The sequence below is a fragment of the Hoplias malabaricus genome, chromosome 5 (genome assembly GCF_029633855.1).
Source record: "Hoplias malabaricus isolate fHopMal1 chromosome 5, fHopMal1.hap1, whole genome shotgun sequence".
Taxonomy (NCBI): Eukaryota; Metazoa; Chordata; class Actinopteri; order Characiformes; family Erythrinidae; genus Hoplias; species Hoplias malabaricus.
In genome coordinates, this window is record NC_089804.1 from 40,089,790 (window position 1) to 40,117,605 (window position 27,816).

General features: G+C 42.9%; 2 protein-coding genes across 3 annotated transcripts in view; one reads left to right on the forward strand and one right to left on the reverse strand.

Annotated features, from left to right (window-relative positions):
- The window catches only part of pusl1 (pseudouridine synthase like 1), an 18,754-nt gene extending 17,171 nt beyond the window's left edge, over nucleotides 1–1,583 (reverse strand). For both annotated transcript variants that reach the window (XR_010802593.1, XM_066670461.1), the window contains exons 1-2: nucleotides 1,349–1,583; nucleotides 1,185–1,242 (exon numbers count right to left, since the gene is read on the reverse strand). Coding sequence is in view for 1 of the 2 variants with exons in the window: in XM_066670461.1 (XP_066526558.1) it covers nucleotides 1,185–1,242; nucleotides 1,349–1,407 (117 nt within the window). In the remaining variant the exon portion in view is untranslated. The remainder of the gene's footprint in view (nucleotides 1–1,184; nucleotides 1,243–1,348) is intronic.
- Nucleotides 1,584–3,038: 1,455 nt separating this feature from the next.
- acap3b (ArfGAP with coiled-coil, ankyrin repeat and PH domains 3b) overlaps nucleotides 3,039–27,816 on the forward strand; it is a 72,257-nt gene continuing 47,479 nt past the window's right edge. Inside the window, exon 1 of the mRNA XM_066671306.1 lies at nucleotides 3,039–3,254. Within this exon, the coding sequence (XP_066527403.1) occupies nucleotides 3,208–3,254 (47 nt within the window). The 5' untranslated portion in view covers nucleotides 3,039–3,207. The remainder of the gene's footprint in view (nucleotides 3,255–27,816) is intronic.

Consider the following 27,816-nt stretch of genomic DNA (forward strand, 5'->3'; position numbering starts at 1 on the left):
ATAAACAGATACTTGGCTTGTGTCTCACTGGCGTTTGATACAAAGGGAATATGGTTTCTGTCAATGAGAACGTTCATAAACTGCATGGACCAGCGATCACAGGAACCTGCCGAGATCTGACTCTGCGCTTTTCTAATCATCTTTTATTCCCAAAGAGCCCCAGACTCTTAAGCAAACATGATTTCAGTAATCATCTCCAATATTCAGTATGCCAACATTCTGCGCCCATATGGTACTGCACCACAAACACAATTAGGTCCTGGCACAGTATGATCTCCCTTCCTTTTTCATATGAAGATACGTTTGCTGTTGGATTCGAGTCTCCTCTTTGAGGTGGTCAGCACATTTCTGAAATTTCTGTCCCACAGCTTAACACATTTGGCTAAGCATGGCCTCTGTGCCTCACACACACTTGAAGACCAGCCAAGAGACCACTTGAAAGAGACCTAGTGCCTTGCCAACAGGAAAAGCATATGCATGCAACCATCAGTGGTTTTTCTCATTCCAAAAGAATTGTGCATTTATGCATAATGGCAGTGGATGGAGAAGAAGGCAGATGTTGTAAGTCGTTTATCTCGTTGGTCATTCTGGATGCCGAAAAAAGGGAATAAAGGGCTGTAAAACAACCACATCTTACAGCTGCGATCCAGTACAGAATGACAAACATATGACCAACAGATTTTTTTCTTGTTAAAATAAAGTGACATGGCAGCCTCCCACTAGCCGACACAATCTGGATAGATCTAATCCTGAATATTAATATTAATTCTCACTATTATAAATATTTTATTAATGAGAACAATTATAAACATAACTCTTTTCCCAAATTAATAACTAAAGTTGATTTCTTCTTAATGGAACCTTTTACACCTTTCTTTATTGACTGTAATAGTTTAATAGCTTATTGCTGTCAGTGTGAGTTATCAGAGCTTCTTTTATATTATCTTTGGCTCTTATTTTCTGTAAAGCCCCTGGATTCTCTGGACTCAGTGCAGCCATGATCAAAATAAAGCAGCTGCAGAATATAAATGAATTGTAGTCTGTGTATAACATACCAGTTTATTCATGACATCCACTGTTTTATTTTTATCATTTCTGTAACATTATAGTTGTAGAATTAATGTTGCTATTATATCAAAAGGAAACAAACTCTATTCTTTTTGTTTAAAAGCCCTTAAACTGACCTCTAAGTGGTTCTGGACCCCCTCCACTGCCTGGTGGGCTGGAGCCTTCATCACACCACTGTAAGGAGAATGACTGATTATACTGAGGGGATTGTAATCTTCATAGTATGTTCCATTAAACGTTACAACAAAGCATTTTTCCCAGAGGTGTGTGTGACACAGACCTGTATTTGGAACCGAGGTACTGAAAGAAGATCAGATAACGAGTACTCTTAGGCTGCATGATTTCTTTATTTTAAGCAGAACTATGGGTTTACTGTTAAAATGCACATTAAATGGAAAGGTCTAACGAACAAGACTTAACAGAAGTAAACTCCATAAGACTAGCTGCTCAAACCCATTAAGGGGAGGTCTGCATCCGAAATCTCCAGCACGACTACTACACTCAACCTCAGGGAGTGTTATGTTCTCCATGCTGAATGAAGAATCGTGGACCTTGGGCTGTCCCTGCGATGCCTGTGCAAAAAAAAGAAGATTCCGATTTTTTGAGTAAATATAATGAACCTATTCGGACAGCAAACATGTAAAAAAACTGTCACATATCTATGCGTTTAATTAATTATTAATCGTTCCTGCTGTAATGGAACTCGTAGTGCAGCAGACATAAGGCATTTCTTAATATAGCCAGTACGTTAAGCGAATAGACCAATTTCTGGACCTTCAGCAGTAAAGTTCCCGCCCTCTTATGGGAGCTGTGATTCTACTCGTATTCCGCACCCAGCGATTTGATTGGCTAATACGACGGACAACTTTGAATTATTCACCAATCAGAGTGCGAATCCAAACGCTGTGAGGCGGAGCTCATCTAAAAACTGGTGGGAAATGAGCACAAGCTCAGGATTAGCCTCGTATGAAAAATATAGCCATTTTGATGTTAAGTAATTTATTGTACCAACTTAAGTAGGAGTAAACATCCAGGAGTCCAATGTGGGTTTTATTTACAATACAAAACATTATTTAATAAATTTAATAAAAACATGATTTGATCCTCATTGTTAGGAAAAAATAAGTAAATATTTATACAAAATAAAATTGTTTTAAAAGTCTCCAGGGCGGCACTGTGGCGCAGCATGTAGTGTCGCAGTCACACTGCTCCAGGGACCTGGAGGTTGTGGGTTTGATTCCCGCTCCGGGTGACTTTGAGGAGTGTGGTGTGTTCTCCTTGTGTCTGCGTGGGTTTCCTCCGGGTGCTCCAGTTTCCTCCCATGGTCCATAAACACACGTTGGTAGGTGGATTGGCGACTCAAAAGTGTCCGTAGGTGTGAATGTGTGAGTGTGTGTTGCCCTGTGAAGGACTGGCGCCCCCTCCAGGGTGTGTTCCCGCCTTGCACCCAATGATTCCAGGTAGGCTCTGGACCCACCGTGACCCTGAACTGGATAAGCTCTTACAGATAATGAATGAATGAATAAAACTCTCCAATGCCAAGTGTTGGCTAGAGCCCCAACATTGGTTTGTGTTTCTCTCTGGATTGAAACTTAATCCAGTACCTCTGGATGATTTGGAGTGGCATTTATAAGCCAGAAAATATTTTTTTTTTTACTGCAGCAAATGGTGAGGATGGGGGTGGGCGACGACTACTATCACTAACCTTGATATCAAAAGATATGTTAGATAATCAGTTGTCCACAAACTACACAGGCCCCTATAATGTGTAGTATGATTACTGCATCAAGTTTATTTTAAAACATGAGAGGGAAAGGGGGAATAGTAGTTTTATGAGTGATGATATTCCCTTGCCTTTATCTCTCCAAACAGAGCACCGCAAAGTATCTATGAGCCGGTTTTTCGTTTTATGATCCCTAACTTATGATGGCAGTTTGTGGACGGTCCCTAAACCGAGCGCCGGTGATGAACTGAAGCTGAGTGTGCGTGTATGAGCTGAGTGTGTCAGTGTCACTGTGTGTTCAGAAGACTACACCAGTTCTCCAGCTTGATAAACTACTGCTTTAAACTACGCACAAGCGGACAACAGAGTGGGCGATGAGTTTAAATATCTGACTGGAACAGGATTAAAAAGCCAACATGACGGTGGATTTTGAGGAATGTATCAAAGACTCACCGCGGTTCAGGTAAGAATTAAAGACTGGAGCTCTGGACTGAACCTCTGCTTTACAACCGCTACAGTTTGACTGGGTTTTCAGTGAGGTTTATACTTAAAACACACAGACACTGCTTACATGTTGGTTACAAATGGCTGCTAATGAATATAAGCCTATTTTTTTTGCCGTGTCGTTCGTGTCTCTCAGTTTGAGCTCTTATTAAGGTTCAGTGCTGTTATAACTATAAACGTACAAAAAAGCGTTATTATCACATCTTTATTTATCTGAGCGTGTTTGTAAATAGTGGTCTGTTTCGTTTAAAATAAAAATAAATATTTAACCTCGTGTTCACCAAAACCAGTTGAATTCTCACTGTTGGGGGACTCCTTGATTATCAACCTTCTAACACACCTCGGGTAAAAGTCTCGTAAGGCTATTCAATCTTAAACTGTAAAGCTTTATAATCCATAATTCATTCATTGGGGGAAGTTAAAAGTCGCACGGACACATGTTTGAAACCTCAGACGAGTCTTGTCTCGCCAAAGCCGTGTATTTAGTGCGGATGGCAATGTTTTCTGTAAAACACCCGTTTTGCGGCAAGCTTTATTATTTGCGCTATGATTGGCTATTGGTTAAGGTAACTTAACCAATCAGCTGTTAGAGTTTCTCGTGAGTATGCCCCAGCAGCCAATTACAGCGCAGAGAGGCGGGCATTTGTGGAATACAGGTGTCAAATAAAAATAACGTACAGGGGGCGTTGCTTGCTCCATCTGATCTTAAAGGCTAAGCACCACTTAATGGACCTCCATGAATATTTCATATTATTTTAGTTACTGTCACATATAAGTATGAATTAAAATGAAAATAGCATGCTTAATTTGCTTTAAAACTGACAATTTTATTAAATTGACGGAAAAACCCGAGCTCCCTACGAAAATTCTCGAACGCAACCGTGACGTCACTGGTGGACAAAAGCTGAACAACATCGCGGTAAAACATCGTTATGACTGACTGTTATGACAGTATCTAGCTAGCTAAATAACCCACATTATTCATGACAATAGCCTAGCAATAAGCTAAACTCAAATTTAGAGGTACCGTTATTCTTGTAAATGTGATCGAAGTCGAACTCGAATTCATCCGACACTATAAACCTCCGTAATGCAGCTACGTAGCCGAGTATAATCTGAGCCACCGAGTTTAGCAAGTCAAGCTAACGTTAACTAACACCAACTAAAACAGTCCAACGGTTTTTTAAACCTTATTCCTTGAATTAGTAAGAAACACAAGTTAGGAACTCAAATTCCACTGTAATTATTTGTTAGACACTTTCATATCGCTGGTGCTTAGTCTTTAATATCATAGTGAAGTTAAAAGGCTCATATCATGTAAAACCGAAATGTTCTTGATTTTTTATGTAGGATATATATATATATGACAACTGTGCAGAGATAACGGCCTGTTTTCACTGTATTTCTAAGGTCATTAAAACAAAAGATATATAGTATCCAGCCTACAGCAGTATAGTCTTGCTCATTCACATCAAAGGAAGAAGTGTATGTGCTTACACAGTAGTTATACATTGTGCTGTCATCCTGTGTGAATATGGTCATGCGAAAATCTATATATGACAGTTTCGGTACATAAAACCACGCACAGTTTGTAAATACATTTCAAGAGAAATGTAGTGTATAGGCCCTTTAATAGTGTTGCCCAAGAACGCTGTGTGGGTTTGTAATAACATCACCATTACATTGCATTTAGATTATAGGCTATGAACATACCAGTTGTTTTCAAACGCAGGGTGTGTTGAATGTCACAGACAGAAGTGTGAAACTGAAGAGTTCAGTGGTGAGGAACTCCTACTCTCAGTCCACTTCTTAACAGCTTTGACAAATGATGTGTTTGAAACATGACACAACAGACACAAATAGAAAAACCTTTTAAAACACATTTTTTGTGGTTTATTGTAGTTCTGCAGCAAGCACATGTCTTCATTATCAAACCACACAATAGAGCCACACAAAACATGTTTCCAATTATGGAGTGTTTTCTCTCATGAACATTGTAGAGGAGAGGTCTTGAGGTGAGATCATTCTTTAGCCTCATTTAAATGTAATAGCTTTGTGGCTCATATTTCCTGAACACAAAGGACTTGTTTATCAAACTTTGCAGAGAGAGAGAGAGAGAGTACTGAGGTAGGAACAGTGGTAGACTTTGATATCCCTATTAATTTGGCAAGATACTGAATTTAGATCAGATTTCCAACTATGAAGTGATGGATAAATATGTTTAAATAAATTTAAGCATAAATATGTGCTGTTAGCAGTGTCCATGTTAGTCTCCCTGTGTCTGCGTGGGGTTCCTCCGGGTGACTGTCTGTGAGGAGTGTGATGTGTTCTCCCTGTGTCTGAGTGGATTTCCTCCGGGTGACTGTGAGGAGTGTGGTGTGTTCTCCCTGTGTCTGCGTGGGGTTCCTCCGGGTGACTGTCTGTGAGGAGTGTGGCGTGTTCTCCCTGTGTCTGCGTGGGTTTCCTCCGGGTGACTGTCTTTGAGGAGTGTGGTGTGTTCTCCCTGTGTCTGCGTGGGTTTCCTCCAGCTTACTGTCTGTAAGGGGTGTGGTGTGTTCTCTCTGTGTCTGCGTGGGTTTCCTCCGGGTGACTGTCTGTGAGGAGTGTGGCGTGTTCTCCCTGTGTCTGCGTGTGTTTCTTCCGGGTGACTGACTTTGAGGAGTGTGGTGTGTTCTCCCTGTGTCTGCGTGGGTTTCCTCCAGCTTACTGTCTGTAAGGGGTGTGGTGTGTTCTCTCTGTGTCTGTGTGGGTTTCCTCCGGGTGACTGTCTGTGAGGAGTGTGGTGTGTTCTCCCTGTGTCTGTGTGGGTTTCCTCCAGGTGACTGTCTGTGAGGAGTGTGGTGTGTTCTCTCTGTGTCTGCGTGGGTTTCCTCCGGGTGCTCCGGTTTCCTCCCACGCTCCAAAAACACACGTTGGTAGGTGGATTGGTGACTCAAAAGTGTCCGTAGGTATGTGTGTGTGTGTCTGTGTTGCCCTGTGAAGGACCGGCGCCCCCTCCAGGGCGTATTCCTCCCTTGCGCCCAATGATTCCAGGTAGGCTCTGGACCCACTGCAACCCTGAACTGGATAAGGGTTACAGATAATGAATGAATGAATAATTATAGATTTAGTCTTACGACTAATAAGATGAAGACTCATAATGGAGGCAGACAGACTGGACTAAACCTACTGATATCCCCCTTTCTCTGTTATTCTTTCTAACCCATGTGCAAGTTACCCCTAAGTTTGTCAAACACGGTCTGTTTCTGTTTCCTCTTCCTAGCAGAAATCTAGGTATGATTTATTCCCCTTAACTCAAGGGCATTTAGACTTGGCTGCATAACTCTTCTGGACTTTGGAGCGTCCGCTGATGTCTTTCGGGTGGTGAGTGATATTTGGAGCCAGACCTCCTTCGTTCAGTAAGGTCTTCCAGCCAAAGGGGGTCCTCTGGATACCAGTAGGGAGGTCATGTAGATGCGACTCTCCATGGGGAGGTTGCATATTCTGGGCTGGGCTCCAACATACGCCATCCTTCTGATGCATTAAAGCTGACATAAACCAGGGACTGGAGGCCTAACTCTCCTAAAAAGCCATTTGGCATCTAAATGAGGTAAAGACATTACCAGGGAGTTGATGAAATGGTATCAAGGTGAATTACGGCCATATGTATGGAGCCACAAACTGCATAGATGGGATGTTTCATTGACATCAATAGATAAGTCCACATCCTTTGAGTCCCTTAGAAAATAACCTCTAATTCCTTGCTATTAGCATGATTTAGCAGCTATTTCTGGATCTGAAGACCACACACACACACACACACACATATTTAGTTGGAAGCTTGGCAGCTTTACCTCTGTGTCTCTACTGAGTTCACAGGAATCATCATGAAGATGTATTTACTCATGTTACATATTTACTCATACTCTTATTCTCTTTCCTCAAACCCATACAGGTTTACCTTTCCCAGCCATTCTCTCTCTCTCTCCCTCTGTCTATGCCATCTGGATTAAAATGACCTGAGTTCACAGAGTGTAATGTGTATAACAATATCATATAGGCTCTACAGAATACAGCAGATTAGGATTATCATGTACTTTCAGCTCTGAATTGCAAAGATCTGCAAATCTGGGCAGTAAAATGACTACATTTTATATATAATCTACAAATAAAATGCTGTACTCAATAACAGAATCACATGGGATCACACAAAAAGCTCAGGTTCTACATGCACTTTTTACCATGGCCGGTGTGGACGTGCATGTGCTGTCATTTTAACCAAAAGGTAAAGGATTGTTCTCTATACTCACATAGGTGCTGTGGGAGTGAACACTGCCACTTGTGAAAAGCTTTCTAACAATGGTGTCAATGCATCATTCAGCACCTGTTTCCAGTTAATTCACTTTCAGTGCAAGAACCTTCATGAATATCTCGACATGTTGTGAGGCCCTGGAGCTGCATGAACATGTTGATGGACAGATAGGTTTCTGCAGCAGTTGTGTAATGCTGTGGAATTAGGCTCTGAGAAGGAATGCTTTAGTTAGCTCTTCCCACACACTGCTTGTCACCTGATGAACTGCTGGAGGTATATAAACTCGTACCTGCAAGTCTAAACCTGTGAGAGGAGAGACTCACCAGGGTGTAGCATGGTGAGATTATTTACGCTGGGTATTAGGAAGCCGACATGTGCTATTCTAATCTGTGTTCTTTTGTATTTGGTTTTGGGCATAAAGAAAAATATACAAAAATCTTTTACCAAAAGTACACCACTGTTCTCTGTGAACTCTGGTGAAACCAAGAGCTCCAAAGCCACTGGGTTTTTCCTCAGATTCAAAAATTGGAACGATAAAATGCATGCAAATCTAACACTCCTGGGCATTGTTTACTTTTCAGCTGTTACAGAGAAGACCTGGTGACATTCCAGAGAAACGGATAGCTGCCACAACTTAATGAGGTTTCCGGTCTTGTGTTCACCCTGTGTCTGCGTGGGTTTCTTCCGGGTGACTGTGAGGAGTGTGTTGTGTTCACCCTGTGTCTGCGTGGGTTTCTTCCGGGTGACTGTCTGTGAGGAGTGTGTTGTGTTCACCCTGTGTCTGTGTGGGTTTCCTCCGGGTGACTGTCTGTGAGGAGTGTGGTGTGTTCTCCCTGTGTCTGCGTGGGTTTCCTCCGGGTGACTGTCTGTGAAGAGTGTGGTGTGTGCTGTGATAAAAGGCAAGTTAAACATAGGTTTACTTACGTTGGCATTTTGCCGATTACAAAAACAACCCTTTAAAACGTTTACATATTAGTTAGTCTTAAGATGGATACTATTTTTTTCCCACAAAGTATGTTTTCCTTTTTCCCATTTCTTTACATTTCTTTCTTTCTTTCTCTCTCTCTAACACACACACATGCACACATCCTTGCCATAAACCGCTTCTGAACCATGACCTTTGGCAACCTCTTCTGAAACAAAAGCAGACAAGCTGTTGTACTCATGCATGCACAAAGACAAGTAACCCAAATCTTGTCACCCCACCTTGCGTGCATTTTCAGACACGTCAATGCATTCTTTAGAGGACTTTTGCATTAAAACAGTACAAAGAATAGACATTCATCGCTGAATCTCTTACTTCCGACGAGATTTACACGGCTTTCAGAGCGGATAAAGCACACCCAGTAATAAAACAGTCCACGGAAGATGAAAACCTGCCTCATCCTTGTTCTGCACTTTCACTAGCCAGCTCCAATGACTGTGTACTGTCTGTTTGGTTGCCATGGTTACAGGAAACTGCCACTTTACTTCCCCCCCCAGCTGCCCACGGCGGAGGGAAACAGACAGAGATGAGGGTTGCGACCCCAAGACGGACACGACATATGTTTCTAATAAATGCAGTTTCCTAATTGACACACTGGAATGTGTGCGAAGAATGTATGGTTTATACAGCCTTTGTGCTGGACTTGTGTTGCCCACAACTTTGCCTTTGCGTTTCTTGTAATCGTCTAAAATTAAGGATATTTATAGGTAGTTTGATCCCATTTGTTGCAGTAACAGCTTCTACTCCAGACCAGATTTGGAATATTTTAGTGAGTATTTGACCAGTGTGGTTGGGTATTGATATGTTTTGGATCCCATGTGGATAATAGAACAGAAAATGAGGTGCCTGAGGGGTTGGCACCCTTTTAGCCCACGTTTGACAGTGAACATGGCGATGTTAACTCATGCGCAGCTTCTCCAGAGCATCCGACTTCATTTCATGTTCTTTACAGAGATTAAACAAACGGTATATGTATGATATTCATTCATTCATCTTCTGTGACCACTTCCTCCTTATTGGAGTCGCAGTGGGTCCTGAGCCTGCCCAGAATCTTGGGGTCCAGGCAGGAACACACCCTGGATATGGCACCAGTAAATCACTCCCAGGCATTCACATATTCACCATGTGTTTTGTTTTGTCACCAAAAAAAATACAAATGTATAGCCTTTAATAACATGTGACACGGCTGGTTTACTGTTACATCGTCCATTCTAAATGTGTAAAGAAATGTCATACTTTCTTCATGCTCAATCTCTATGGAATCTCCCATCATTAGCTCCATCAGGTGCGTGTTCCAGGATGTGTCCCCTTTCCAAGCTGACCTTTTCAGGTGATGAATAAATGCCCTTCTTCTGTTAAAAAGCACGACATACTGCAGGAGATATCTCATCCTTGGCAGCCATGGCAACAGGGTTTTTGAGTTGGAGGTTGTTGTCTGCCTTACTGTGTGTGTGCCTTCATTAAGTAATGGCTAACGGGTGAATCACCTACCCATGCGCTGACACAGTTGGAATCTGTAGAAATAATGACAAGTCCCACTGCAGTGTGTAGGTGGCCCAAGTCAGATGTCAGTGGAATCTTTATTGCTTTGATTTAATCTTATTATTTCAAAAGACACTATCTCTATGTCTTAATTCAGGCAAAATGTTCCGTATTGTTACACTGTACACCAGAAATGTTCATGAGTAAGTGTCAAGCCTCATTTCTTGTTTTGTTGTGTCCTTTCAGACTGAATGTTCATCTGAGGTTATTCTGAAGCCAAAATGAACCTGATATCATTGTGGTCACTTTATTGAGAGGACAATATGCATCTGTTGTTTCAGCAATGAAAGGTTTGATTTACACCATCTGTGGTGTAAGTCAGTGATTACCTAGTCCCAGTGGAGCGGAGAGGAAATCAACACATCATGTGTGACTTAAGTCAGACTCAAGCCTGATGTAAATAACATTACATTGAAATGTTGTCGGGTGGCACGGTGGCGCAGCTGGAAGTATCGCAGTCACACAGCTCCAGGGACCTGGAGGTTGTGGGATTGATTCCCGCTCCAGGTGACTGTCTGTGAGGAGTGTGGTGTGTTCTCCCTGTGTCCGCGTGGGTTTCCTCCGGGTGACTATCTTTGAGGAGTGTGGTGTGTTCTCCCTGTGTCCGCGTGGGTTTCCTCCGGGTGACTATCTTTGAGGAGTGTGGTGTGTTCTCCCTGTGTCTGTGTGGGTTTCCTCCGGGTGACTGTCTGTGAGGAGTGTGGTGTGTTCTCCCTGTGACTGTGTGGGTTTCCTCCGGGTGACTGTCTGTGAGGAGTGTGGTGTGTTCTCTCTGTGTCTGTGTGGGTTTCCTCCGGGTGACTGTCTGTGAGGAGTGTGGTGTGTTCTCCTTGTGTCTACGTGGGTTTCCTCCCACGCTCCAAAAACACACAATGGTCCGTGGGTGTGAGTGAATGTGTGAGTGTGTGTGTTGCACTGTGAAGGACTGGCGCCCCCTCCAGGGTGTATTCCCGCTGTGGCTCTGGACCCACTGTGACCCTGAACTGGATAAGGGTTACAGATAATGAATTAATGAATTAATTAAATGCTGTCACTGAAAGACAATGCCATAAAACCAACTTGCATGAATACAGCATGTGCACTACATAAAAAATCAAGAGTCTGAACAGTGTGCAATGTTTTACAGTCATTTTTAGCAGGTGTACATCAACAGCAACACTATTATCCATTTCCTTTCACCTTCAGGAGTGTTATTGGAGTCGGATTATATTATAATTTCACATTGGACCTAGTCTTTGAACCAAAGCTGAGAGGAAAGATTACACATGCAGTTAGACACGTATAATCCTTTATTCTGTAAAGCCTTTATCATATGGATTTCCTGTGTAGGTTTTTGTGCTGAGCATAAATTAAATTCAGATTTGTGTCTATGCAACATTGCTGTATGCACACAAAAGAGTGTCAAAGCTCCTTGCTGTGAGAAATAAAAAATGTGTGTGTGAGATACTTGGTTCTGTGACATATATTATTGATATGCATAGGGAGATGAACATGCAGTATTAAACACTCTGATAAAGCTCTTATCTTTAGGGTGTTATTGCAGTTTTCTACGGTACACACAGTTCACCCAAAGATTGAGCCATGAGGTGAATTTAAATCCAGCCCACTAGTCACCATGCAAGCTAAAAAAAAACAGACCCAAACAAACTCAACTCAAAGACACTCAGGTTGAAACATTCCATGCTCTTGGTGAAGACTGGGGCACCATGGCTTTGGACCCCCGCTGTGAACTCCGGGGATCCGCTTTCATGTCGGCAGCTTGGCAGCTACATTTGAGGACTTCAAAGTGGAACCAGAAAATGCGATGTCGCTTCGTTCATAAAGTGTCAAGGCCGCTGGAGCTGGTGTGATGTAGTAGTGTTTACATTTTGGAACTTGAGTTGTGAGTGTTTATTCACTGCAGGAATGTGCCATTGATATATTGACCCAGAAGAAAATTTTATTGCTCAGAAGTTGCTCATTGATGGCTCAGGAGACTTAATGGAAACTCTCGTAAAATTCCTTAGTAGAAATAACATTAGACAAAAGGAGACATGAGACAGTTCCGACTTTGATGACAGTTGCTTATAACATCAAGAAGATATTCTTAATGTGTTCAATGATACAGCAACTAGGGATCAGCTTATACATATTTTAAGGTGCTAAGAGCTCCAGTAAACTTAAAACTCCAATCGTTTGAGGTAAACGGGGCCTTACCGATACCGATAAATCATCAGGACATGATTATCGGCCAATGTTATCAACCATTTGATATATTGGTGGAGCCCTAATAGGAATCCAGCACTCACATTAGGAGGAATTTAGACACACAGTCTTGTCCAGGGAGCATCTAGCTCAAGTTTCTGTCCAAAAATCTTGGTCTGGGAAAGAGTTCAGGACACAAAACAACGTTTAACTTTAAGTCTGACTCATTCAATGCATCCTGCCATGTCACACACATCTCAGAGCTTTTCCTTAACAATGTTTGCTCTCTGTTTACTCCCTTCCACCGACACAGAGGAACCAGAAGAGTAAGACTGAAGACTGTGTGTGTCTTGCATTGAAGCAGTAAGTGTGGTTTTAACAGTCGCTATATGTCAGTACATAACACTGCTGATAGAATCAAAGTGTGGATTGTCTCTGTGTAGGCTGGGCTTCTGTTTATCCTCTCTCAACACAATGCCAAAGGAATGTTTTCTTGTTTGCTTTAACTGCTCATCAGGTGAATTCAGTGACTCATAATACAGACTTCTGTTGCATGAGCTCATCCGTTCTTTATCGTTTGAGCAAATCTGTCTCTTAAAGAGGTCCATTGTTGTCTCTGCTGCAGTTTCAGGCACCAGTTGAAGTCATCCGTAATAAACTATATGTCCAATAGTTTGTAGACACCTCTTCTAATACATGATTTGCACCCGTTGCTGACACAGGTGTTAGTAAAATGCTCAATGGGACACTCTTGAAGACGCTGCACATGTATCATATGTTGAGCACCAGATGAAGGGGCCCTCCTGTATTGTACTGTAGGGCTGTAAAACAGCAACAGGAGGGCACCTTTCTGTACCTTTTTGAATGACTTGGATTGTTGTTCGGGGCCTAGAATTAATAATCCAGTATCATTACCTGGCCTGTCTAAAATTCATGTGGCTGAATGCACCCAAATGCTCAGCAGCATGTTCAAATATCTCCTTTAGTGGTTTAGGAACAATTCGCAGGACATCATCTGGTTGAAGTGCTTTTTGAAGTGACGGGGCCAGTATCGCAATATGATTTATCATCTAATATACTGCTCAGATTGAGTACAAATAAATATTAACCCAACAGCTGAGTGCTGGCTTTATAGAAAGCTGCTGTATTATATTCAGTGTGATGTGGTCTTTTCGCTGTGAGTTTTGAAATCTGATTCTCACTGGGGATATTGTTTTTATGGAAGATTGCCTTCTGGGAGGAGGTCATGACCGTGTTCAGAGGTTTCATATTGATGAGACGACCGAGACTGGGTCACCAGGTCTTTAACGTCCTCTGGGAAAATGAGTGCACACGTATTCCGTACCGTAAAGGCTTTATCTGTATTAATCCCTGGAGATGGTAGTGGGTATGGCAGCCTCTTATGATTATGACGTCCTTGGCCTTATGGGTTTTATGGTCATCTAAGAATTCTATTACAGAAACGTGAATTTTTGTGTTTTACATTTTTACGGTACAGTTTTACAGTGTATTAGCTGAACTCACACAGGGAAATCATAATTATGTACATGCTTTTCTGTGATGTCATATATTCACGTGTACTGGTTTTGTTAATTGGAACAACAGTATATCGTTTACAAGAGGACATCTCTGATCTTCTGGTTTCCCTTTGTGATAAATTTGGTCTCAGAGTAAATACCTCTAGTTACGTCCTGGTCTAAAATGTTCCTTGTATTTTGCGTAGTGTAATGTGTTTGTAAGGAAACCTAAGTGTTTCTTGCTCTGTGCATTGTTCATGGTGAAGTGGTAGTTCATTCGTTCATTCATTCATTCATTATCTGTAACCCTTATCCAGTTCAGGGTCGTGGTGGGTCCAGAGCCTACCTGGAATCATTGGGCGCAAGGCAGTAATACACCCTGGAGGGGGCGCCAATCCTTTTCAGGGCAACACACGCACACTCACACATTCACTCACACACTCACACCTACGGACACTTTTGAGTCGCCAATCCACCTACCAACCTGTGTTTTTGGACTGTGTGAGGAAACCGGAGCACCCAGAGGAAACCCACACAGACACAGGGAGAACACACCACACTCCTCACAGACAGTCACTCTGAGGAAACCCAATCAGACACAGGGAGAACACACCACACTCCTCACAGACAGTCACTCTGAGGAAATCCACGCAGACACAGGGAGAACACACCACACTCCTCACAGACAGTCACTCTGAGGAAACCCAATCAGACACAGGGAGAACACACCACACTCCTCACAGACAGTCACTCTGAGGAAACCCACGCAGACACAGAGAGAACACACCACACTCCTCACAGACAGTCACTCTGAGGAAACCCACGCAGACACAGAGAGAACACACTACTCTCCTCACAGACAGTCACCCGGAGGAGTTAAAAAAAAAAAAGAAAAAGCAAAAAGCATGTTTTCTGGGATTGCAATCTCATCTGGATTGTGTGTTTGGCTTTGAAACAGTTTTTCAACTAAATGTGGGAGTAGCTGAAAGGACAAAGACTCGATTGAATTATGGCTGAATTTGTGAGATCTTTTGGGCTTCTTTATTCTTAGACTGATTAGAAAAACACAGGCACTCTGGCGTGTAATGGTCTGTAGCTCTTGGGTCATCTGCGTCTCACTATTCTTGAAGAATCCAGTATGATAGCTCTTAAATGGCCCGCCAGAGTAGTGCAGTGAAAATTGGCAGCCTCGTATTTTATCAGCTATTAAAGAGGCTCCACCGATAACAGAGCGGTTTGTTTTGTCTGGGATGTTTGCAGTTGTGGCCTGGAATCCTGTGTGGTCATTTGTGTTGTGTGTGGTAGTTGCTTCTGCTCTGCTGTTTTTTTGACCTCTAACACGTTTTAAATCTGGGTCAACCAATGCAAGGCCTTCATGGAGCACAGGGTGAGTCATGGGGATTTGCTCTAAAAGTATAAATGTATATAGTGCATTGGTGATTCACTCTCTCAGGATGGACCGATGTCCACTGGCCATCTGGAGCTGTGCTTTCTCAGCGTGACTGTCCAAAAAACTGGCCGTGAGTTTATATTAATCACCGTTCCTGCATAAATCACACAGACAGCCTGAAGATCCCATGTCCTGTTCCTGTTTCTTTTTGTTGTTGCTGATTTTAAAATGGAATTTTGGCTGTGGGCTGTAATGCAGAAGCCTTTAATCCTTGAATAAGCTCCAACGTTAACTCTGAGATTTTTTTTTTTTCAACTTCCATTTACATCACTTTTTTTGGCAGCTGTTTTGCATTGGGATTTTTCATTAAATTTACCTTAAGGCTATGCAGGTCACAACATGAACTGAAGAAAATAAAGAATCTTTAATGTGTACAACCATGCGCTTAAAGCTGGGTCAGGAATTGATCACATTATTTAACACATTCAATGTTTCTTAAAGTGGGCGGCACAATGGTGCATCAGGTGGTTCGAACCCTGCTCCGGGTGAATGTCTGTGAGGAGTGTGGTGTGTTCTCCCTGTGTCTGCATGGGTTTCCTCTGGGTGACTGTCTGTGAGGAGTGTGGTGTGTTCTCCCTGTGTCCACGTGGGTTTCTTCCGGGGGCTCCGGTTTCCTCCCATAGTTCCAAAACACACGTAGGTAGGTGGATTGGCGACTCAAAAATGTCCGTAGGTGTGAATGTGTGTGAGTGTGTGTTGCCCTGTGAAGGACTGGCGCCCCCTCCAGGGTGTATTCCTGCCTTGCGCCCAATGATTCCAGGTAGGCTCTGGACCCATCGCGACCCTGAACTGGATAAGGGCTACAGATAATGAATGAATGAATGTTTCTTACAGTGATTTATAACTGTGCCTTTTTTGAGACTGAAATTAAACTATGGTCTTCTTATCGCTGGTGATATTACTTCTCAATGTTGATGCAGAATTTGGTGCTTACATTTTTTTTTTATGAAAATCTGTGATGTAACATTCCACACCCTAAATAATCTGACACAGCACAACCCATAACCAAGAGAGTGTTCTTCAGCTTTGGTTGAGAGAACTTTTCCACTGTCCAAGCCCTAAATGACAGGGTTCGCTTGCTGAGTTGTTGTCACTGTTGCTTTCCAGTGTTCCATGTGGAAATCTGCTTGTGTTCAGACTTCAGCCATATTGTCCACAGGCCTCACGTCTCTTTTGTTGTTGCTTTTTTGGCCACAAATCAATCGCCAAACACTAAACAGACGATAACATGTGGAGCACATCTGTGACATTCAGACTGATGGTGTTTGCCTTGCTAATGTGTAAAATGTCCCAAACTGTAGTGGAAGAGAAGCTTCTGAAAGATCTCAGAGCTCCTCACACTCAGCAGTTTAGCATATAACGCTTTGTTGTGGGCTGATTGAGATGGAATGATTTATGGATTTTCATGAGAAAAATGTCCTTCTGTTCTGCTGCTTGGATTCTCCCCAGACGAAGCTCAGTCATGTTAGACCCCTTTTCCTTTTTCTCATGGAAATTTCATTCATCCTGTGACTCGGATTCCTGTTTGGATGTTGCAGGATGTTTGGGAGTTGGATTATCCCACATTATGTCATAGACCAAAACCATTATAGCGTGCTTGTCATCAGTGACTAATCAAACTTTTGCAACTGCATTTTTCCCTTTTTATTAACCTTTTAAAATCTTTTGAAAATGACATGGTGAAAGGGCTGATGTAGAAATGGTCCAAACGTAGCTTATATCGCTAGCCATCAGAGCTTAACTGGTCTCTCTCTCTCTCTCTCTCTCTCTCGTGAATAGGGTGACCCTCCCCTTTCCCCATCACTGAGCACATTGCCAGCCCATGTGATGGTCTGTTACCTAAGAGAACTGCTGTTCTCCTCCAAGCTAGTTGAACTGTACATTGAGGTAGCATTTGTGGTAATTCAAAAAAGATGCATTGGCTGGCTTTACACGTCTCCAAAGAAGCAGGAGAAAACAGTTCAAAAATGTAATTACAGTAACCGTATAAATATTTAAGACGGAAATCCACCACCATTTTGTAAGGTTTGATTTCTGAAAATGACTTGTTTTGAAAACACACTTGTGTGCAGAGGTCTTCCCTATCGATCAGGATTGATGAATAACATTCCTGATTGATCAGAGTACCACATCCACCCACTGGCGTCTACTGAGGCACTTCATCTTGATTTCCAATACTGACCTCCAAAGGGTCGCTTAATATGTGTTAGTGAGTAGTGTAATGGTATTGATGGAAGCATTCTTTCTCTCTCTCTCTCTCTCTCTCTCTCTCTCTCTCTCTCTCTCTCTCTCCATTAGTAGTAATGGAAACACATGAGCTGAATAATCAATGGAAGGGAACAGGCTTGTGTTTTTTGCTTTGTTCTCTTTTCCAAATCACAACTCTGTAGAGTGGCATAACTAAGACCGCTCTGCCAAATAAGAAAAGATCTATTGCTCTATTATTATTGCTCTATTGGTGTGTTTTAATCCAACCGACCTCTAACACTGAATTGAGAAAATGTGGAGAAAATCCCGGTACATTTCTTTGAAAAATTAATTAAAGTCCACAGAAAAAAATGGAAGCTCTTATAAAGATACACCGTGGAAACTATGTTCTGAAATAATTGAGTACTTTTTGTTATTTAGAAGAGACAGGGTACTATTTCTTGTGTTCAACTTGATCTACCACTTTTCGTCGGTGCCTGCTTTATACCTTAAGGCTGAAATGACATCAGAAAATATGTCTGCATCCAGCATTAGTCATTAATAAGAGAAGTATTTAATAAAGAACTTGGAGAAATAAGATCATCTTGATTTTGTGGAAGTAGCACCTCTACCTTAAGAACAGCAAGAGAGACAAACTGTAGAAAGAATTCAAACTATTTTTATTATAACCCTTGGGACTGAGCGACAGCACTGTGTTCTCAGGGTTTTGGGATTTCTGAGAAATGCTGTAGGGTAAAGGGTGTGTATGTTGAAGGCAGTTACTAGCATTAGTCCAGTGGGATGGTCAGACTGGCTTTGTTTTGAGCTCTATAATGCTGATTTGAATTTTTTTGGGGGTTCTGTTGGGTTTGACTTTGCATAAAAGCCTCTAAATCAGCCCCTGCACTCCGACAAGTGGGGGACTGGTTTGCTCTGGGAGGCTGATGTCAGTAGATATATATCTCTCTTGCTAATTTCCCTATGGACAACAGTATGAGTGTATTGTTGTACACATGCCGACTGACTCTGTTCTCTGAGATAATGTGTTATTTAAAGCTTATTTAACCATGATATGCTGGCATTAGTTACTGGTGAATGGGAATTTCACAATTTTTCTGACTGCTACATTGTTGCATAAAAGGTTTAAGAGAAGATTCCCGATGGTGAGAGAGACATTGGACACTGGCAAGGAAAATTCGGAATGTTTCTTATTCCCATAATTCACTCACGTCAAATCATGAATGTATTGCATTGAATTTTTCCATTCTAATACAACCCTCCAGGACTTTAAAAATAAAAACAAAAGTAAAAATCTCATTCTCAGCAGAGGCACATGTTCCACGTTCCGCACGAGCATCAATTTTCCACGAGGCTTCTCTGGAGGAGCTGAAAAATCCTCACAGCTGAAGAGCTGTCGTGTCTCGTAACATATGGCTTCTCCAGCAGGAAGGAAGTGCACGCTCAGTATACTCTGGGCACTGGGTTGGGTTTCTGTTCTGCTCCGGATCCAGACCCTCTAAGGACTCAAGGCTCAAGCCCAGAGGACCACGGCCCACGGCACATCTTCGCCATGTCTTAGCCGCGGTGGAGGGAAAGGGGAAATGGGAGATGTGAGCCACAGCTGGAGTAGTGAAGACTTCACTCTCCAACTCACCCTGCTTCTCAAAAGTTCGGGTACACCCAACATTCCGAAATCTTCCTTATAAACGAGCGTGTTTCCGTAGTCGTTCTGCAGTCACTCTGCATTATAAAGTGAAAGATGAAAGTTGCAAAACAGGAAGCACAACTGACAAATGTACTACCTTGGACGTAGTGATACTGATTGAATCATTTTATGAAATGTTTATTAAAGTGTGACCCACTTTTGTGATAACCTAAAAACGTCTGGCTTTAGAGTAGAAGCTAGAACACTGCTGTGAGGATTTGACTGCGTGCAGCCACAAAGTGAGGTCAGGTACTGATTTTTGATGTTGTTTTTTTTATCATAGATTTCACTCTAATACAGTTATTATGCTCCTGTGCCATACTAGCCAATGATTAGCATTGGGTATGTTGAGTTTAGACTCATGTGCAGCTGCTCTTAAGCATTCTCTCTCCTTTCCCGCCTTTCTGTTGAGATTATGCAAGCTGTACTTCCACAGCTGGATATCTGGGTCCTTAATGGGTGACCCTTAAAATAAAGTATTCAGTACTTACAAGTAGTGTCAAAGGTTTGGAGTTATTCACGAACACCAAGGTACAACACTGTGGTATAAATCAGTCCTGATGGTTGTGAGGGGAGGGGTTGAAGTTCGTTGTGAGAGGTGGTGAACCGGCTGTGACCCTTATCTGTCTGTATCGCTGAAACTAAATGCACACTGGAAGGCAGCCAGGTATTCAGACATCATACACACATGCGAACATGCTCCCCTATAGCTATAAACTGTAATGACGCATCGGCAGATGTCCCATTCGCATCGGGGTCATCCCGTTCTGGCCCAGCGTTCAGCTGACTGTATACGTGCGTCACACTCGTGTATACTTACATAATCATGATCATGTTAGGGTTAAATGTTCTTTAATGTTTATAGAGTACATTACAGACCACCCTCTTTGTTTGTGTAAATCTGCACAGAAGAAGCTCTCTCAGTGGCTTCCCTCATGACTATCCTTTCCTCTTCATCCCACCATTCTTCTTTCTACATCTGATCTCGTCTCGACGCAACCCCCTGAGGTCTGATCAACAGCGGGCCTTATTTTCCTTTGTTTTTCTTTGGTTTTCTTCACTGTTTGCCCCAAAACTCAACTGACCTTTAGTTCTGTAGTGGAATGCAAATGCAGCGGTTGTTGTCCTGATAAACCAGTTGGCCACTGGGTCCTCCATTTGATTGGAAAACTGACAATAGGAAATAAAACAAGAAAGCAGGGCTGGATAATAATTCAATATCAAAATATATTGCAATATAACATTTTTATTGAACAATGATATGATATTCAAGCACATTTTCAGTATTTCCTTTACAACATCTGTCACTGACTGACGGTCATTACAGGGCGCCGTCATCAGTTCATTGCAGACAGTTTTAAAGTTAGTTTAAAAATACTAATACAGTGGAATCTCTACCTACGAACTTGATCCGTTCCGTGACCTGGTTCGTAAGTGGAAAAGTTTGTTTCTCGAGTCAGTTTTCCCCATTTAAAATAATGGAAAAGTAATTAATGCGTTCCAGCCCCCACCCCGAAAGTCACCCTTTTAGCACTGATATATGTTTACAACACTCTCAAATTAGTAAAAAAATACATGTAGCGTTACTAAAAATAAAAGAGAAATACAGTGGTAACAGTAATAAAAAAGAAATAAAGTTGTAAGTGGTTAACTATCGCTACCTTGAGGACGTGACGTCTGGCTGGAGGAGTAACACAGGCACTGGCTGTATGACGGGAGGTGGGGGTGGGTGGAATAACGGAGAGTAGGCGGTGAATGTGGGGAGACGAAGCATAGAACTTAGCATGAATTTCGATGTCTGCTATTTACACTAATGCTAAATTGCTAAAGCTACAATTTGCTAATCTTAAAAGCTCACTCAAGTCTGGGCGCTGGGAGACTCGCCTATTGGGGTCAGTGGCTCGGCGGAGGCTTGGGTTCGTTTCTAGAGTCATGGTTCGTTGGTGGAGGCAAAAAATATTCAAATGCCCAGTTCGTATTTTGGAAAGTTCGTTAGTAGAGGTTCCACTGTATTGACAAATCCATAAGGTTTTTGTTTAATGGTGATGTCATGTTCTTGGCCATTTTTCTGTGTGTTTTTTTTGTACATATCGATATCAGAATAATATCGTCTTGACCGAAATTAAGAAATATATTGCGATATCAATTTTTGCCATATCGTCCAGCCCTACGAGAAAGTTCTCCTTAATATATTTTAAGAGGAGAATGTACATTTTAGAATGTGTGGCTCCTCCATGAACCCTGAATGTCAGTCTGGATCTAATCCACTGTAACTAGCAGCACAAAACTAATCAGAAGTCAAGCATGATTTGTTTATGGGGACTTGCCTCAGGGCCTGGTGGCTTTCATATGTGAGCCCAGCTGTCCTGTCATCATAGTGCAGCACACATCAGGGCCCTGGCTGGAGCTTTGTTGGGAATACACACTTTAAACCCATTCTTCATGTGCGGACTTATTCCCAGCCGAAGTGCATATGCCTTAGCCACAGCCTTGAGGCCCTGGTGAACGTTCTGTTCCTCGATTTGTTTTTCCCCCTGTCAGGAAAAGCAGAATGGATCTTTTTCTATTGCTAAACAAAGTTCCTCTATGAGAACATCTGTACGTTTCCCTTTTTAACAATGAACTCCCAGATGTATGATTAAAGTGTGGTGGAGCTCTGGCTCAGATGCTCGGTTAACAACAGCCTTGTCCTCTCTGCGCACGTGTCGAGCGATGGTGACTTCTCTTCACTCTGGCAGCAAGGCAGCACGGTCTACAGAATAATGACTGCCTTCATAGCAGTGCTTTGTTATCTCTTCAGTATGTGAGACTTACGGAGCTTCCATTAGGGCCATAATACTTAGCATGTCCTCACAAGACGGATGCCGCTGGCTTTCAAAAAGCTGCCTGAGAAAGCAAGATGGGTGTGTTTACTTACTCGCAGTTCCAAGTGATGACTCAATTAAACGTTTGGGACGAGGACTGTTGACGGAGCAGGATAATGCGGTTTGACTGAGACAGGACTCAGCTCTTTCATTTTAGTTCTTGCATTTGTGAAAATGATTTGGGCCCTGCACTGTTTAGAGAGAAATAGGAGGGAGAGGAATCATCGCCAATGGGTGTTTAGACAGAAGATCTAAATTCAAATAACCTGTAGGAGCTGAGGGGAACTATTGCTTCCTATCTGGTTTCGCTCTCTCTTTCTTTTTCTGTATTTCTCTGTCTTCAACCTCTCACTGGAGCGACAAGTTTAGGCTTATCTGTTTGCTCCGACTCCCGTTGCCAAGCTCAACAACCCCCGCCAAGGCAATTAGCCTCTTGCCACAGATCCAGCAATGGTGCCGGCCAACCTAGAACGATACACTGTTCTCATGCAACGGCTGGCTATGACTTGTGAGGGTTGTCCACTGTGGCTGCCTCTATGTTTTTGTTATGTTCCATGGAAAAGTGCTTGTGGATGAGTCGCAGTGATAAGGGCCTTTTTTCTTCAGGGGTTTTAAAACTCTCAAGGGCTCCAGACTGTCTTTGTTTCTCAGGATTAAGACCGAAGACTCGGTGTGTGCATTCTTGCAGACAGTCTTCCTGGCCGACATGATGTGTTCATAACTGAATAGACTTTCAGTGCTTGGCTGAAGCACAGGAATGTTTGGATTGGTGATGGCCTACCTGTACACTCTTACACAGGCCTTTCTCTTGCTCTCGCTCGCTTTTTCTCTGGGTTTCTCTGCATAATATGCACTGTAAACCTGAACTAAAAATATTAAGGCAATTTAAATCTGTTGCCTTATTATATATAAGTTCATAAACTTAAAAGTCAGACAAATGCATACACATTTACTTTAAGTGTTTACTTACACAATGAAAAAAAATGCATTTCTCCTGCTCAGTACTATTATGTAGTATTAACTAATATAACCATTAGGGCGGCACGGTGGCCGGTAGGTGGCCTGAAGGTTGTGGGCTCTGGGTGACTGTCTGTGAGGAGTGTGGTGTGTTCTCTCTGTGTCTGCGTGGGTTTCCTCCGGGTGACGGTCTGTGAGGAGTGTGGTGTGTTCTCTGTGTCTGCGTGGGTTTCCTCCGGAGGAGTGTGGTGTGTTCTCCCTATGTCTGTGTGGGTTTCCTCCGGGTGACTGTCTGTGGGGAGTGTGGTGTGTTCTCCCTGTGTCTGTGTGGGTTTCCTCCAGGTGACTGTCTATGAGGAGTGTGGTGTGTTCTCCCTGTGTCTGTGTGCGTTTCCTCCGGGTGACTGTCTGTGAGGAGTGTGGTGTATTCTCCCTGTGTCTGTGTGGGTTTCCTCCAGGTGACTGTCTATGAGGAGTGTGGTGTGTTCTCTGTGTCTGCGTGGGTTTCCTCTGGGTGACTGTCTGTGAGGAGTGTGGTGTGTTCTCCCTGTGTCTGTGTGGGTTTCCTCCGGGTGACTGTCTGTGAGGAGTGTGGTGTGTTCTCCCTGTGTCTGTGTGGGTTTCCTCCAGGTGACTGTCTGTGAGGAGTGTGGTGTGTTCTCCCTGTGTCTGCGTGGGTTTCCTCCGGGTGACTGTCTGTGAGGAGTTTGGTGTGTTCTCCCTGTGTCCGCATGGGTTCCCTCCGCCGGTTTCCTCCCATGGTCTGAAAATAACAGATGTTGGTTGGTGGATTGGCAACTCAAAAAGTGTCCCTAGGTGTGAGTGAATGTGCGAGTGTATGTCGCCCTCCAGGGGGTGTTCCCCCAGCGACCCTGGATTGGATAAGTGGTTACAGACAACGAATGAACTAATGTAACCTAACTACAAATTCATTCATTGTCTGTAAACTGGGCACCAGTCAAATCACAGGGCACCACACACTCACACCTTTGGACACTTTTGCACAGTCAGTCAACCTACCAGTTTTTGGGCTGGAGTTTTTGGTGAACACACCAAACTACTCGAGGCAGTGACATGATATGGGTCTTAAACGCACGACCCCAGGACTCTGGAGCTGTGTGACAGTCATGCTACCTGTTGCGACACCTCAAATAAACACATGAACCTCTCTAAATTCACTAAAAGCAGCGAACCCCAGACCATCTGCCATCTCAGTTGACAAACGCTGCTCGCTATTCTATGATGGTTTACAGTGCACCATGAACTCTGTTAGAGTGTCACAAAGAAAATGAACTCTTCATTGTAGAGCTCAGTGCTAGCCAGTATCAAGATAAAAGCAGCTCCTTCCTCTGCATGACATGACAGAGTTTAGTCATGGGTTTAATTTCTGTGTCTCGTTTAAGAGATTGTTTGAGTCTGATCCAGTATTTCTTGCCTGATGCTGAGCCATTGAATATAATGGCACTATTTCCACAACTGTCTGCCCCTACACATCATGCAAAAACAGCAGTCCGTGATCGAGTTTTTATCAAGTGCTTTTGCAAGTGCCTGCTTCACTCTTGGCCATGTTGAATGACAAAGCCTACCAGACTCTTTGGTGATAGCCAAACGTCTGGTTTCTGAGGCTACTTTGATCCTAACCGCACCAGAAACAGAGAGGGGTTTAGTTTTCACTAGTTTGATGTGATGATGTGATGATGTCCAGGAGCCCTCCACCCACATGCAGTGAACCCCTGATGTCTGCGATGTGTCTCGGAGTGTCTTTGACTTACAGCCTCTATGATCACTTAACCCTTGAGGTAGTTTACCACAAGCTACTGGTGTGCTTTGAGTGTAGGGGGTCTGGGGTTCTCTGCTCTATTTCTCTTGTTTAGTGAGATATTTGCGGTCTCGGTGGAGTAGTCAAACCGCAGGCTGTTTGGATCAGGTTCAGGTCGTCTGGCTGGTGAACATGCTGCCTGGGTGGGCCACAGCGCTCAAATTTAGCAATTTTTTCGCCTTTCAATGTTTGCTGAAACATTAAAATAACATCATAATGTAGTGATTTATGATTAGTTTTATGATCAGGTGGTAATTACTGGTTTGTGGTGAACACCAACCATCTGTAGCGGTAATTCACAAGTAAATACAGAATATTAAGGGTAGTAGAATGGTGGTTTGGAAAATATTAACAAGCTGTAGCTTTGTTATATGAGACATCACCTTCTGTGTTTAGGACATGAGGATACACCCTCAGTGCACAATTCAGTTCCTGCTGACCACTTTATTTGTACACTACTGTGTTTTTTATATTACTTTTAATGGCGGCTGCCCTTTCCTGAACAAGCCCAACAAGGAAGAGATGTTAAGACTTGCTTACAGCCACCAATGATGCAAAGTTCTATTGGCGTGGGTTCAAATTTTCCAGTTTCTCAGTGTAAGAACTGACCTTGGATCAGCTTTGATCATTCATATGGTCACATATACAAATCCGGAGGGTGGTTGATGCAAATTGCCTGATCTGGTCTGGTTTCTATAGGCCTTGGGGAGGATGTTGTTCAGATCTTTTTCTTGCTGGGCCAGTGCAAATCCGAGGGAGGTCCAGTATTTTGCTATAGCCCATGGGAAACTAGAGTCAAGTTGCCTTTTTGTTAAAAATGCATGTCTGGAGAGTATCAACATTTTCTAGTGTTTACTTCAAAACATTGCAGGGACAGTATGTGTAAATGAAAAGTTTCCAAAGAGGAAATATTTGCAGCTAAATCATACTTAACATAACTTAACTTAATCCCTCAAAGATAAACCCAAATCATAACCCCAGATTGCACTGATAGCTGAGTTTGATCTGTTGCATTCATCGTCTCCAGTGCAAGGGCAGAGATCTGTTTACTTTGTCCTAGTGTGAATAACTGTGCTGTCATAATTACTGGCTGCTCCCTCTTTTGCTTAATCTCTGGCACAAACCCCTAGTCTGCATAAACATTTATGAACGCTCTAAAACGCACGATGTGACTGCTGGGGTCAGAGGAGAAAGCAGGCGGTGGTCAAGTTCTCAGCTGCAGATCCCACCACCCTAGCCTGAATTGCACGTTTCAGAATGGAATGGAATGCTTCCTTTCTTAGTCATAGAAAGGCAGCCAGATCATGACATTTCTTATGATGAGAGCACGGCTGGAGAGTAGTTTTGACCCAAAGCAGAGTTGTGAGAGGTGGACAATGTTGCCTGGGTCAGCAAAAGTGTGAGGACAAAAGGTTATTTTTCTGCTGGGTTTTACCAAAAGCCAACTAACCAATGACACAGTACGGAAATAAGTGCAATCGGTTCAGTTTGTCCACATTCCACAGGAAGGGTAAAGTAAATGCATGGACAGTAGAGTGTAGTGAAAGTAGTGGGGCCTTGTTTTTGGTTACTTGGACGTTTGTCCCTACCAAAACAAGTGGGCAAAATAGGGTTTTTTTCTGAGCTGGATGTTGGTTGTGAATTTTTGCCAGGGTTAATTTGCATCCAGACTTTCAGCAGATAACCTTCTAATCTGGCCAGCCCCACTAGGGTCAAGTCTCTGCAGACTGTTGGTATTTAGTGCTTCTGTTAGTGTTTTTCCTGCCTCTTTTTTTGTCTGCTCAAGTTCTCCATTTTGTTTCTAGTTACCCTTAAATTTTTATAAACTTTTATCAATTTAGTTTTATAAGTGACATAAAAGAGCATTGCTGTTGATGAATAATCTCCATACATTTTTCATCCATATGTAGTTGGTGAACTACTATATCTCATAGTTTTGTTTCATTTTTGGCATAAGCCTTCAGCTGACTTGGGGAAAAAAATGCTATTGCTTTTTGCTAGCGCTATTTGCTCCCCCCTCCAGTTTGCTGGGGAAAAACCGAAGCCAAAACAAACGGAGCCTGGCCAGCACTTTCAGTACTTGTTTCTCCCACCACAAACGGCGTCTGAGCACTTTAGTGGGGTTTTTCTCTGAAATATCCCTCAAGTAAACACTCTGCTCCTAGGGGAGCCATTTTGTAAAACGCCTCTTGGGCCCTGTCACTTTTCCCATCTCACTTCTCTCCTGTGGTGGATTCATCTCTTTCCAAACAGAGGAATGTTCCTTTCAGCTCTGACCCTCTTTATACTGTTCCCATGCACAACTAGGTAAAGGACCACGAGTTGAGGAATGTTGTTTAGGACATTGGGAATATCTGGCAACGCTTGCTTCCTTTTTGCTCTTTTTCTTCTATCTCTGAGGGCCCTTTTCCTCATTTTTGAGGCTCAGGGAAAGTGTGGGAACAGCTCGGTGTGTCTCCATTCACCACCAACCTCAGCATAACCTCAGTGACAGATGCTCTGCAGCTGGAGGGCGGCAATGGAAAATGTTACCAGGGAAACAGATCTTAAAGCAGCCTTATCATTACTCTTAAGGTAGTTCTGATTTGCTTAAATAGTGATGAGAGCTGATCCCATGTCAGTGAAGATCCACGTCAGGATAATCTAAGACACGTTGTAAACCCATTAGCAACTATTCTCTTTCAGAGCTTTAAGAGCAGTGGCTAGGTGATGGATGGCATAGTAATCCTTCATTCTCTATGAGCTAGGTATCATGGTATTGCTCCATTCTCACAAGGAAACAGCAACAGCTGCTACAGCTTCCCTCCTGTGGCTAACGTGCTGTGGTTAACATGGTGTGTTTAGTGTGAGACCCCACCAGCAGGGAGGGGTCTCCTGCTGGCTTGGGAGCGTGAGATCCTTGTCATTATCTCATGACGCAGTTCTCTGATTTCCAATGGCACCTTGTAATAGCGGCGGGATCAAAAAGCTTCATTGACGTGCATAGGCTGAGCTAGCGTTAGCTTTGATCTCAGCCACAC